General features: G+C 40.2%; 1 protein-coding gene across 2 annotated transcripts in view; it reads left to right on the top strand.

Annotated features, from left to right (window-relative positions):
- ptprc (protein tyrosine phosphatase receptor type C) overlaps positions 1-13,256 on the top strand; it is a 51,588-nt gene that overhangs the window by 37,401 nt on the left and 931 nt on the right. For both annotated transcript variants that reach the window (XM_088348925.1, XM_088348924.1), the window contains exons 26-30: positions 3,477-3,604; positions 5,681-5,818; positions 6,520-6,630; positions 8,894-9,048; positions 10,492-10,627. In XM_088348925.1, coding sequence (XP_088205051.1) covers positions 3,477-3,604; positions 5,681-5,818; positions 6,520-6,630; positions 8,894-9,048; positions 10,492-10,627 — 668 coding nt within the window. The remainder of the gene's footprint in view (positions 1-3,476; positions 3,605-5,680; positions 5,819-6,519; positions 6,631-8,893; positions 9,049-10,491; positions 10,628-13,256) is intronic.

Genomic DNA, 13,256 nt, shown 5'->3' with positions numbered 1-13,256 from the left:
TATTTGATAAAATGCAACACCAAAAACATACATGTCATTTTGAAAGGAAATTTAAAGTAAAAATAAAGTAGACAACACAGTTTAGTAACGTTACACAAACATGCATATCTTAGATACGCTTGTCAGTAACCAGGGTTGGGTAGGGTTACTTTAACTGGATTACTTTCAATTATTTTTGGATTACTCCAATACCAAATATTGTTTGCTAATAAAAGACAAACTAAATATGAATAAAATTATGACTCACAACACGTGGTAAGCTTTCTCTCCTGGCTTTGATCTCTTTGATCTCCGGCAAAACTAACATAAAATGCGACAGAAACAAATGAAAATAAATCCAAACAGCTTGCCAACATCATTTTTGCCGTTCCATGTATTCCATCACTCCCCAAGCCTGCACAAAATTTAGTAATTGTATTCATATTTAGTTTCTTTTGTCTTTTATTGGCATATTTGGTATTGGAGTAATCCAAAAGTAATTGAAAGTAATCCAGTTAAAGTAACTCTATCCAACCCTGTCAGTAACGATGTAACACATTTAGAGTTAATCTGTTAAAACTAGCATAAAGAACATGCTTACCAAACTATCATCTTCCCTCATCCAATCATTAAATCCAATCAAATCTTCATCCTCTGTGTCACTTTTACCGGTAAACAACTCCCAGTAAGGCAGCACGGCAGTTGTAAGGTCTTGGGAACCTCCTGTGTGGGTTCGAATCCAGCTACCGGACTTACTGTGCGGAGTTTGTATGTTCTCCCTGTGCTTGCGTGGGTTTCCTCCGGGCCCTCCGGTTTCCTCCCACATTCCAAAGACATGCATTTCAGGGGGATTGGCCGGTCCAAATTGTCCCTAGGTGTGAATGAGCGAGCGAGTTGTCTGTCCCTGTGAGCGCTGCGATTGGCTGGCAACCAGTTCAGGGTGTCCCCTCCCCACTGCCCGATGATTGCTGGGATGGGCTCCAGCACCCCCGCAACCCTACTGAGGATAAGCGGTGCAGCTAATGAGATGAGATGAGAACTCCCAGTAAGTCCCGGAGGTAGATGATGCGCCAGCTTCCTCTTTCTGCTTTTATGTCATGGTCAAGGTGGAAATGATCAACACAGCCCTCTTGCGGTTTACTGTAAAAATTACACATAAAATGATACAAAGTACCAGTAATAAAAATTTAAAACTCATTGAAATGATAACGTGTTCTTAATTTCTCATATAAGTCTCACCTGAGTATATGTCGCACCCCTGGCCAAGCTATTAGAAAAACTGCGACTTATAGTCTGGAAAATACATGTGATTAAATTATGTTTAGACTCATGTGTTTAAAAAATGGTCGTTTTTGTAGTTAATCCTTCATAAGTGAATACCAAAATCAGATTTTTTTTTTAAAGAAGTGTAAAACCTAGTGTGTTTAGTAATCAAACTGGGAAGGCATCGAATTTCTTCCTCTTGAATTGTGAAATGATCATGTTCTTTGATTCTTTGCAGCTTGAACCTTTAATTCATTAAAAAAGTAAATTGATTTAAATAAAAAGTGAAAATAAGTAAACTATCAAATTGAAATACTTAAAAGAGTACTTAGGATAATAAAATATATATTTAAAAGTAACACCTATGCAAAATGTCTTCTACCCCCCAAAAACTTGATAATCTCTCTCATTTTAAAAATATTTTTGTTCTTAAATATTTTACTGGTTTCTCATTTTAAAAAACCTATCATTGAGGTATTTTTAAAGAAATATAATACTTTAAATACTTTAAACATTTTTTAAGTTTACTACTAGAATTATTTCAAATTATAATAAAATAAGAAATACAATGGATACAGTTCAAAAAATGTTCCTATGCATTAGGGCAGGGATAGGCAACCCAAAATGTTAATATAGCCATATTGGACCAAAAACATTTCCAGACCTACAAAACATTAGAATATTTTGCTTTGATGGATTAAAAAAAGAAGAAAATTAAGGATTCTGGCGCTGTATTTCTCTGATTTCCTGTTGATGATGTTGCCTGCCATTTAATGGCCTTTCACTGTCTTAATGGAGAGAGGCATGTCTTTAATTTTCTGTATTATTTCAGTTTCAGTCTGCAAATAGGTGCTCTGATATCTACATCTTCATGTAGTCACCATCTGTGAACGGTTTTCCCCGCTTTAATATCTTCTGGGTTGCAAAAAAACTCGCAGCAGTAGAGTAGTTTGGAGATGAGAGCCACTCTTTCTGTTTTAGCGCTCGTTTAATTTCTCCAGAAGTGATGCAATCGCACTTCAGCAAGCTTTCCTTGGAAAGTCATTTACACTTGACTCTTTTTATTTTTTATTTGATAAATTCTCTCGACCGAGGAGACATCCAGGCAATCCATCCTCATCGGCAATAAATGATCGGTCCAAGGAAATGTTGAATCCTCTGTTCTCCTTAGTTATACTCCTCTTTATACCTTTGGGATCCATGGCTGATTTTTTTAAAACACCCTCCTGCCCTGCGGGTGATGCTTCCCCTCTAAAAGGGGCAGAGATTGGGCCACACAGCCACACAGGGCAGTCGAGAAAGAGAGAGTTAAGCAGAGTAGCAATGCACCGGAGTTCAGCTTGTAGCCTATGAACTCGTACCAGCTCCTCGTTGAAATGTAATATTTATTTCACACATTTTTACAGGGCTGGAAAATGTTAAAAGTGTTTCATGTTTATCCTCCTACATAAACTAAATTGAAATAAAAATATATCTCTAATATCTTAATATAATACCTTAATATCTAAACATTTTTGGAAAGGAGGAGAATGATTTTACACACGTGCTCGCGCTTTTTTCCTGTATTCTAGGATGAAAATGGTGAAAGTAAGAATAGGACTCAGAAGAGTTTATTCCATTGCGTCTAAAAGTGACACGTATGTCACGCAGATCTCAGGCAGTCTGACAGAGTTGGCAATGATGATTTCCGCCAGAAGATGGTGTTAGCAAGTAGAATATTTTGAGGTTAGGGATGCCACTTTTAGGTAAAATACTTGAAAAATATTTTTTTAAAAAAAGGTTAGAATATCACATCATAAAACTAGTATTTCAAATGAGCAAAAGTATCTTGTTTTTTTTTAAAGTGTTTAATGTTTGGGATACACAACAATTATCAAGCCGGTATTTATCAGACTTATGATAGTCACGCTATAATATTCCATTAGGTAACACTACTTTTTTTATGTTCCACAATAAAATACTTCGATTTTCTATTGTAGTATGGAGTAGCAGAATTTTACATGTCTACTCCCAATTTCTGTACTCATTTGGTAAGTCATTACTACCAAAAATTTGTAAATAATATTTCGATATAAATTACAAATTAAGTATTGATCGATTAAAGACAATTATTGAAATGTGAGCAATGTTAATGCTCTGAATTTCATTCACCCATTCAGGTTGTTGTTAGTTTGCATTTAAATGTTCCCAAAATGGCCTCCAATCCTATCTCGTGTGTGAATTTCCCTTTTCAGATGATTACAACCGAGTGTTGCTGAGGTTAGATGAAGAGCTGAGTCAGAGCAGCAATGACCAGCGAGCGTCGTCGGATAGTGAAGAGGACCAAGACTCCACCATATATATCAATGCGTCTAACGTGCATGTGCGTAATTTCGTTTTTGGGTTGTTTATTTATTAAAAACTGCTCTTCTTCATGACTAGCTATATATATTTGTATAGCCCTTGATCACAAAAAGTCTCTAAGAGACTAGCATTACAACATCCTCTGATCTGAAACCTATATGTGGGATCAGGGAAAGTGCCAGGGAGCCAATCCGCACTGCTTAAGAGCCGGATGCGGCTCTTGACCCCGGACCTAGAACCTATCTGCCCTTCATCATACCCAACTAATTTCATTAGCACTGTTCATTGTTAATTTTACCGCTAAAGAGAAGAGTGGTGGTGGGCCAAACCGACTTGGTAAAACTCACCTCGTCTGCTACCATGTTGAGGTTGTGCTGAATGTGGCCAAATAGCTGACTAGAGAATCCAGTAGAGTCGCACCTTCATAATAGCCCCACAAGAGTTAAACTTACCTCGAGATGACATCACTACCGACTGAGAGCATACAACAAAATAACACCTAGAGATCTCCAAATAATAACACACAAGACATAATTGCAGTTGAATGAATTAATCCATTATTATTATACAAATGGGCAGCACGGCGGCGCAGTGGTAGGCGCGTGTGCGGCACAGTTCTGAGGTCGTGGGAACCTCCTGCGTGGGTTCAGATCCAGCTACCGGCCTTACTGTGCGTAGTTTGTATGTTCTCCCCGTGCTTGCGTGGGTTTCCTCCGGGCACTCCGGTTTCCTCCCACATTCCAAAGACATGCATTTCAGGTGAATTGGCCGGTCCTAATTGTCCCTAGGTGTGACTAAGCGAGTGAGTTGTCTGTCCCCGTGTTCCCTGCGATTGGCTGGCAACCAGTTCAGGGTGTCCACTGCCCGGAGATGGCTGGGATGGGCTCCGGCCCCCCCCCCCCGCTGCCCTAATAAGGATAAGCGGTACAGCTAGCGAGATGAGATGATATATATATATATATATATATATATATTATGCAAATGTAGGCAAAATTGGAAGGCTTGTCCTTTTAGTGTAAAAAAGCAATTTAGAGAGCGGTTGATTTGCTGCGCACTAGCGTCGGGTGTCCTCGAGACAGATCCCCACAACGGTTAGAATAAGACGGTGCAAAATGTTCAGTAAAATTCGGTCGATAAGGCGCACCCGATTATAAGCCGCACCCAGTAAATTCTTAAAGGAAAAAACATTTTGTACATCCATAAGCCTCACCTGACATGTTTTTAAAGAAAAACGGTGCACAGAAAGAGTTTTAATAATATACGGTACCTTAACCCTTTAACCTCCGGTGGCCCAATGGTGGGCCGTCACACTTCTGATAGACAAAAACGTGTCAGTACGATGTCACCCGTCACTGAAATACGCCAAACCATATACTATTGTAGAGTACAAATTCTTAGGATTAAAGATAGATGACCATTTGATATACTTATAATGTACTCAGCAGAGAAACATCCCGATCAGTCTGTAACAGGATATCTGAAAACTATAAAACCGGCGTAAATCACCAGTACGTCCCCGGGGCTTCAACTTCTTTGAATGTCAGCAAAAATGGCTGTGTAACAATCCATAATGTCAAATATTTACTCCAAAACTCATGATAATCCCGACAGCTAAATAGAAATCCGCCCTAAACATTTCTGCTTGTTGGACGTTGCTTCTTGTAATCTGTTCGATTCGCCACTTTATTTCTGTTAACAAATAAACAGACTCATAAAATTGTTCCCAATATGGTAGTTGGCCCTCCCCTTTCGATTGACACCTTTTCCCATGAATAGGGTCCGTTCATGCTAGTTTTATTCATGCAAAAAGTGCGAAGTTACATGAACTTCCGTCTTCTTATACACATACAGTATATTCTACGTGTCTCACTGTTATATTTACTGTTTTGGATTGGCCGCAGCATTGCATAAGCCGCAGGGTTTTTAAGCTTAGGGAAAAAGTCGCGGTTTATAATCCGAATTTTACGGTAACTGAAATGACAGATTCAGGTTAAATCTGTCACTTAAATTCTTGACTATGTTTCTTATATGATTTGTAAATTCTCAATTGAGATTGGCAGGTACAGCTTGATGATTTTTCTTCTTGTGCTGCCAGGGTTATTGGGGCCCACGCAGTTACATCACAGCACAGACTCCTCTGGCCAACACCGCTGCTGACTTTTGGTTAATGATTGACCAGAAGAAAGTGTCCACCGTTGTTATGCTGTCAGGGTCAATCGGTGCTGATGTAAAGGTATTCAAGTCGTCATCATAAGAATACGTCTATATCAGGTGTCTCCAACCTTTTTTAAGATCAGAGCTTTCTGTTACTAATTAGCGCAAAGGGCACCCACTTTTGATATGAATTTCTACAATAGTCACTTAGCTAGATGACTTGATAAATAGCCAAAAAGGTAGCTCTAGTTAGCTAGAAAGGTAAACAAGTAAAAACTAAAAGGGAGCTAGATAGCTTCATAAAAGAGTGAAGAGCCAACTAAATAGCCAGATAGAAAGCTAAAAAAAAGCTAGCTAGCTAGCTGGAAAGGAGGCCAACATTTAGATTGATAATTAGCAAAAAAATAAAATATTAGCCAGATAACCTGGAAAAAAATGTAAAAATCCAGCTAGATTGCTTGCTAGATAGCTAAAAGGCAGGAAGATAGCTAGCTACAAAGCTAAAAAGGTAGCCAGATTGCTAGCTGAAAAAACTGGGGGCAACATTAGTGTTTCAAGGGACACTTCATACTATTTGACCACTAGATGTCGCTGTTTTGTGGAGTGTGTACTTAAAACGAGTGCTACAAAACACAAGGAAGAACTTAAGTTACTCAAAGTGATATAATTCAAACCATCTGGATGGATGGTGTGCCTCCAAATGTTTTAATTAAAAAAAGTGTGCCCAGGCTCAAAAAAGGTTGACAAAACACTTTGTTATATTACGTGGGTCTTTCATAGGAGTCGTTGTTCTGGATGGAGGGGACGTTTGGGGACATCGAAGTCCAGGCGACATCAACAGACGCCTCCTCAAACATTATCAAGCACACCTTGCTCCTTCGTCACCTCAAGGTACTGTAACTGTAATTTATCGTATATGCCAGTGTAACGACCCTCAATCATGGGCGACACAAGGTTTCACAGTCACTCGGTTTATTGCCTGCATTCAGTGAACAAAACAAAACAAACAAAAGTCAGGGCATCTGTTCACGAATGCAATAATCTTCAGCGCGATGCAAATTAGCTGAAGCTACGGCAAGCAGACAACATGCGAGCACATTAATAGTGAAACTTTAATAATAACAATGAACATAACTTTCCGACGTACCTGCATTCAGTAAACAAAACAATACAAAAGTCAGGGCATCTGTTCACGACTGCAATAATCTAAAACATTAAAAATACAAAAACGGGACATCACTCAACAGGCCGTACCTCGTGGCGTGTTTGCATCAAAACATGTTGCATCATCGTTTCAAGCTGTATTACTTTTCTTCTTATTTAGTGCTTTTTTAATATACATCATTTAGCACAACTTATATATCTTTATATACAAAAATAATTTGTGAAAGCAGCTCCTATATCTACCAAAATATGCATTTTTTATCCAACTGATATTGAGCACATCTTACCTTCAGCGCGATGCAAATTAGCTGAAGCTACGGCAAGCGCTGAAGCCCATAAAGTGCCAAACGAAAAAGACGGTCGCAGACACCCATGACTTAACAATTGAATGGAGGTACCGGAATATTAACAGTAATACAACAAAAACACAGATTTTGTGAGAATTCAAAAAAACATTCATAACAATAAAATTTCAACTCTGTTACACCAGGGGTCGGGAACCTATGGCGCTTTTCCATGAGTACATCTGGTTCGAAGATAAAACAGCGCTTGAGCAATTTCTTAACTTGGTGCAGCTCCGCCACCCTGGGCGGTTCCGGTTTGCCCCCGGCCACTTTCACACCCGCCTGCCCGGAGCCTAAGAGCACCGGTAGCGCGCGTGTCCTTTAGGGTTAGTGGCGAGGGTTCACCGAACGCACCGGTGCGGCTGGGTCATCTCTGGCGGTGATCGGTTCCAATGCTTGGTCACCGCCTCCCTTCGTGTACTCGTTTCTGTCCTCTCGACGGCAGTGGCTCGCGAGTCGCTCCGTTGCCTGGGTCAGTCTGTACCTGTCCCCGACTCCAAGGCGGTCTTGCCCAGGGCCGCTTCTGTCCCACAAGTAGTCCAGGCCTGGCAGCAGCCAGGTCAGGGGCCAGTGCCAGCGGGGTTAGGGTTAGGCCGCCCTTGCTAACCAAACCTCGGCTGTCGAGTATGAAACACCTTCCCCGCTCCTTTGTCGCAGGGCTTTAAAGTCCCCGCTATCTCGCACCTATTCTGGTCATTCGATAGGCTCTTAAAAATGTCTTGAAAACTTAAATTTGAATGGAAAAATCCTTGTGGAACCCTATGCGACAAAAATACTACAGTAATACTAAAAGATATTACTCTAATACTAATAAAATACAGTATTAATATGACAAAAAAATACTACTACAGAAATACTGCAAAATACCACAGAAAACAACAGAAATGCTGTAAAAAGCAATTGCAAACCATACTGTGGAGAATAGTGCCTGATTGCAACTCAGATGCAAAGCGTAGAAAATTGTGAAAGCAAGAAAAGGACTGTTTCAAACAAAGTCCAAATGCCAACTCAAACCCTCCAAAAAGAAGCACTTCAAAGAATTTCAATTACTTGCACGTGCAACAAGGAGCTGCAATGATGATTTCAGTCAGATGGCATCAGCCAGTACAATATTTTGACGTTACAGACACCACCTTTAAAGAAAACCTGCGTGACCTGACAATGACTCTGATGATAAAGAAATAGAAGTATTGCATTTTTGATGTATAAATTTGTAAAATTCGGATGTAAAAACTGAGGACTTGATTTGTGGGTGAAAAAGTTTGAATATTGTGAGTATGGAGTGAATATTGAAAAAAGCAATGCCAAACCTCCGTATTTGCTCCTAAAATCTGAATAATGTTGGCAGATACATGGACGCATTTCTCCTTTAGAAAGGCGTCATAAATGTTTTCAGATGTCACCGGGATGTTTTGTATTTAGAGCACATTGTGTCATGGAAAATAGCATCTCCCCGTTTTACTCCGTGTCCCCTATCCTTGAGGACTTTGGGCAAACGAGCCATGAGGCCGTAGCCGTTTCCCTCCAAAATGTGCTCCCGCGCACCTGATGCCAAAATCAAACCCCGACCGCCTTGTGGCACACGGTTGGCGCCAGGTCTCCGTAGGGCTTCCCATTCAATCTTGATTTGATTCTTTGGTTAACAGAGAAAAGGGACTCGGACGGTGAAACACGTCCACTTCCTGAAGTGGAACAACGGAGAGCTGCCAGAGACAACGCAAGACCAGACTGACATCATCAAAGAGCTCAGACTTGAATCCGGCAAGAACCGACGGGGGCCACCACTTGTTGTCCACTGCAGGTAATCCACCGGGGGCCCACTGAATGAGGGATCCGGTGGCATGAGCTGTCAATCACCGGCACACACAGAGCACTTGGTTGATGTTTATGTGAAAAAACGTGTGCACCTCATCCTTTGCTTTGTGCCATTTAATCAGTAATCCAGGGGTCGGGAACCTATGGTTCGTGAGCCAAATATGGGTTATTTGTCAGTAATATGGCTCCGAGATTTAAAGGCACTTGCAAAATTATATACTGTATTGTTACATTCAAAGCTGAATGTAGCCCGATCAGAACCGGTACAACACCATACAGTATATTGTATGGTTTGGTAAGGAAAAATAGGGCATATAAGAATATAAGTCTCGACTATAGTTTACAGTCAAAGTGTCACAACAACAGATCCTGTTTTAGCTGTTCATTGTTAAAGAACCTCTTATATGGAAGCTCATCAAACAATTTACGTTCACTGTTGAGACACCTAATGAGAACCCACAGAACAAACTGTAAACACCCAAAAACTCAAGCAAAGTAACCAGAGCAATTTGATTGAGTGAGCAGTAGGAATGGGTGGAGCATACACATGGCGCGCGCACTCCTTCTGCCTCTCGACCAGCGTGGTCTGCTCCTGAGGTAAATACTTTGGTATACTCATTTGCAGTATTTTGTGACATTTTTACAAACTTGATGTCAAGTTTTGGACATGTTTAATAATAGATTAGTCGCCACACTTGAGATTGCTGTTGCTCACTGTTGTTTCAAGCGTTGCTCACCGACTTTGTGTGAACACTCAGACCCGTGGAAAATTAGAGGGAACATTGGGTCAAATTGTCCCTAGGTGTGAATGAGCGAGTGAGTTGTATGTGTGCCCTGCGATTGGCTGGCAATCTGTTCAGAGTATCCCCTGCCCACTGCCTGAAGATAGCTGGGATGGGCTCCAGCACCCCCGCAACCCTACTGAGGATAAGCGGAGCAGATAATGGATGGATGGATTTGCGTGATTACAGTTGGGGCCGTGCCTCACCTGCCTCCCTTGAATGGTTGGATCCCTTAACCACTAGGATCTTAGGGGCAGCATTTCCTGTGGTGTGTCTTGGGAAAACACAGCCTGGTGGCCCCCATCCCTCTCCAAGCCGACATGTTTCCAACCGGTCTCGAACCGGGGATCTTTTGTGTGAACCGGTGTCAAATATTTATATAAAAATAAAGATGGGTGTCCCGGCATCACTATCATTCACAATCATAGGTACCGATTGAGTTTATAGATATATGCAGTGGACATAAAATATATACACAGTGTGTATGTACTGTACGTACTCTTCAATCCAATTTTTTAAAGCGTGTTATGTTAAAGCACCGTTGTAGGTTTGTGTTGGATGTAATCATCAGGATTCTAACATGTTTTTAAAATAAACAACAATTACTGTTCAAGCAAGTGATGCGTGTGTGTATCACCCCCCCTCAGCGACGGTTCGTCACGCTGTGGAGTTTTCTGCGCCCTGTTGAGACTGATGGACAGCGCAGAGACGGAAAAGGTTGTCGACGTATTCCACGTTGCCCGAACCTTGCGCAAGGAGCGCCAGGGCATGATTGCCAGTCTGGTAAGAACTTAATGACTCTTGCAACTATACTGTCAACAGAGATTAATGAAATGAAAAGAGAGCAATGGTCTCCAACCTTTTTCAAACCGAGAGCTACTTTTTGTTACTAATTAGCATAAAGGGTGCCCACTTTGAGATGAACTATGAAAATAGCAAGTTAGCTAGATAGTATGCAAAACGAGAAGATAGCCAGACAGCTGGCCACAAAGCGAAAATGCTAGCCATAAAGCGAAAAAGCTAGCTAGACTGCTTGCTACAAAGCTAAAGAGTTAGCCAGACAGCTAGCTACAAAGCTAGCTAGAAAAAAACCTACATTTGTTTGCTCATTTGCTCAAAAATACCCATTAATAAAGATTTAGTATGATGTATTTTCTGCAAAATAAATCAACATAGATAAATAAATGTGTTTAATATATGAATGGATTCTCACTCTATTCCCCTTATTGCTTGAATCTCCACTTATTGAAACATAAATATTTTGTTTGTTTGTTTGTACATGATTCAAATTGAATCGTTTCTTCCGGCGCCGTCACGAATGGCAGCCACTCCAGCAGCTCCCGTGTTATTTTCGATTGTTCTCGATTGTTTGTTCTCAGCTCAGGGATGCTGCTGGAAATGTGAATTTCCCTTCGGGGATGAACAAAGTATCTATCTATCTATCTATCTATCTATCTAATTATCAATAAATAAGCTGATTTATTTTGTCCATGAAGCCCAAAATGTATTTGAATTTCTAAAATAAGAAGGTATCTTGTTATTACTATGTTGCTACCATGTTATTACCAGGTTAAAATGTGAAAGTAAGGTTGAAAAGACTAAAAAAACAACATCATTTTACAAGAAAGTCACAATGATCCAGGATTGGTGAGCTATTTCAGATCAGGTCCGCCGGCACCTTAACTGTCCTTAGTGGGCACCATGTTGGAGACCCCTTAATTATAACTGGAGTTGAAATAATACAACATATTAAGAAAGTCCATGGATATGCTCTAGCACCCATTCATTTTTCACATAATTGACAGAAATAGTGCCAGATATATCTCTGGGGATAATCTAGTACTGTATACTGTATATTAGTGTAGTAACTAGGCCAGGCTAGTTTGAACCTGCTTTCATGCAACCAATTTGAGGCTAAATTCAGACAAAATAACAAACATATCCAGGCTTAATCCCTTATCTTTGTTTCTTACAATACCCCAAGGGTTTATGTCTACAATGTATAAATCTTTTGTTGGATTGTACAGTGTCTATTATTCCTCCACACTCCTCTCACCTTTGTAACCCCAGACCCATTTCCAGGCCTGGAACTTGCTTTGCTATCGCTAATCCATGAAGTGTCAGCTCGAACGTAATAGCTGTCAAGTAATAAATTAGAAAGATGCCCTTTGGCTCTCGAAATAATCCGGGCCAGGCAGGTAGAACTCAGTTTGGCTCGGGAGCTAGATACAGGCTTTACGGTCTCAGGTGGGCCGGATCATTAAAAAAGAATAATAATTCAACACAAAATATAATTTTTTGGGTTTGTTTTTCAGTGGTGTCCTTTATCAGTTAGCCTACGTTTGTAGCCTTATAATTAAGGATGAAAAGGGATCTTTTCTAAGCACAAGACATTTATTCACAAATACTGGAAAACCATTTTTTCATGCGTGTCATTGAATGTGATGAGTCAATGCAGACCAACTCACCACAATAAACAAACATAAGAGAGAGCTATGACTAAAAATACGCTTGCCTCAATTGTTATATTGCTTTGAGAAAAATACAAAAGAAATACAAAATAGTTGTAAACGAGCAATGATATCAGATACAACTACCAGGCTAAGCATACGGAATTTGAGAGAAAAAATCCTGCACAATAGTCTTTAGCATGAAACCAGATTTTTAAATAGCTCTGCTAACAATGTTTTTCCCTTCATTGCACTTCTGCAGTCAACTTGCTGCTACTGGCTCCTGAAAATTGGCCTCTTTATTAAGATTATGAGGGTGATGGGTCCATGTAGGGGAGGCAGGAACTGCAGCCAGAGGTGCTCAAAACAAGGGATTGTATTTTAAAACAAACCAGTACCAAAGTAGCAAACAAAGAAGTAGCCACAAAGCAACTAAAAATGCCCAAACCAGAAACTAGAAAGAAAAACAAACTGAAAAATGGAAACTGCAATGGCTGTAAGTTACAAATCTGACGTGGTTGTTGAACGAAATGAAGTGTGACAGAAGAACTCAAAATAACCCAACAGAGTTTGCTGAACAATAATGCAAAGGGTTCAGGATAATTGGGCACAGGTGTGCGATAATTGGACACACATTTGCCCAGTTCAAACCTTGGTTGGGGCCCCCTGGTGGTAGGAGGTCAGACCATAACACTCTTTATACTTTTACAAGTGCACCAATATCAGGTGTCAAATCCTGAATAGCAGCAGATTTAAGAATGCAATATAAATGTTTATTCGTTATCTTTGAGTGCTACTTTGTTGTATTATTGTTCATCTCAGAGATCACCTGTTTACTAAATTAAGTAGTCCCAAAAATAGATAGAACCGTTGCTGGATAATATCTCTTACACTTTTACCATCTTCTAGCAGCGAGAAGGAGCATTTGGTTTGTATCTAATTAAGAAGAATTAAAACTGTAG

This window comes from Urocampus carinirostris, chromosome 12, assembly GCF_059441175.1.
Source record: "Urocampus carinirostris isolate Australia breed hairy pipefish chromosome 12, RoL_Ucar_1.0, whole genome shotgun sequence".
In the NCBI taxonomy this organism is placed as follows: Eukaryota; Metazoa; Chordata; class Actinopteri; order Syngnathiformes; family Syngnathidae; genus Urocampus; species Urocampus carinirostris.
Note: the sequence above shows the minus strand (reverse complement) of the source record. Positions and strands in the feature narration are given on the sequence as shown.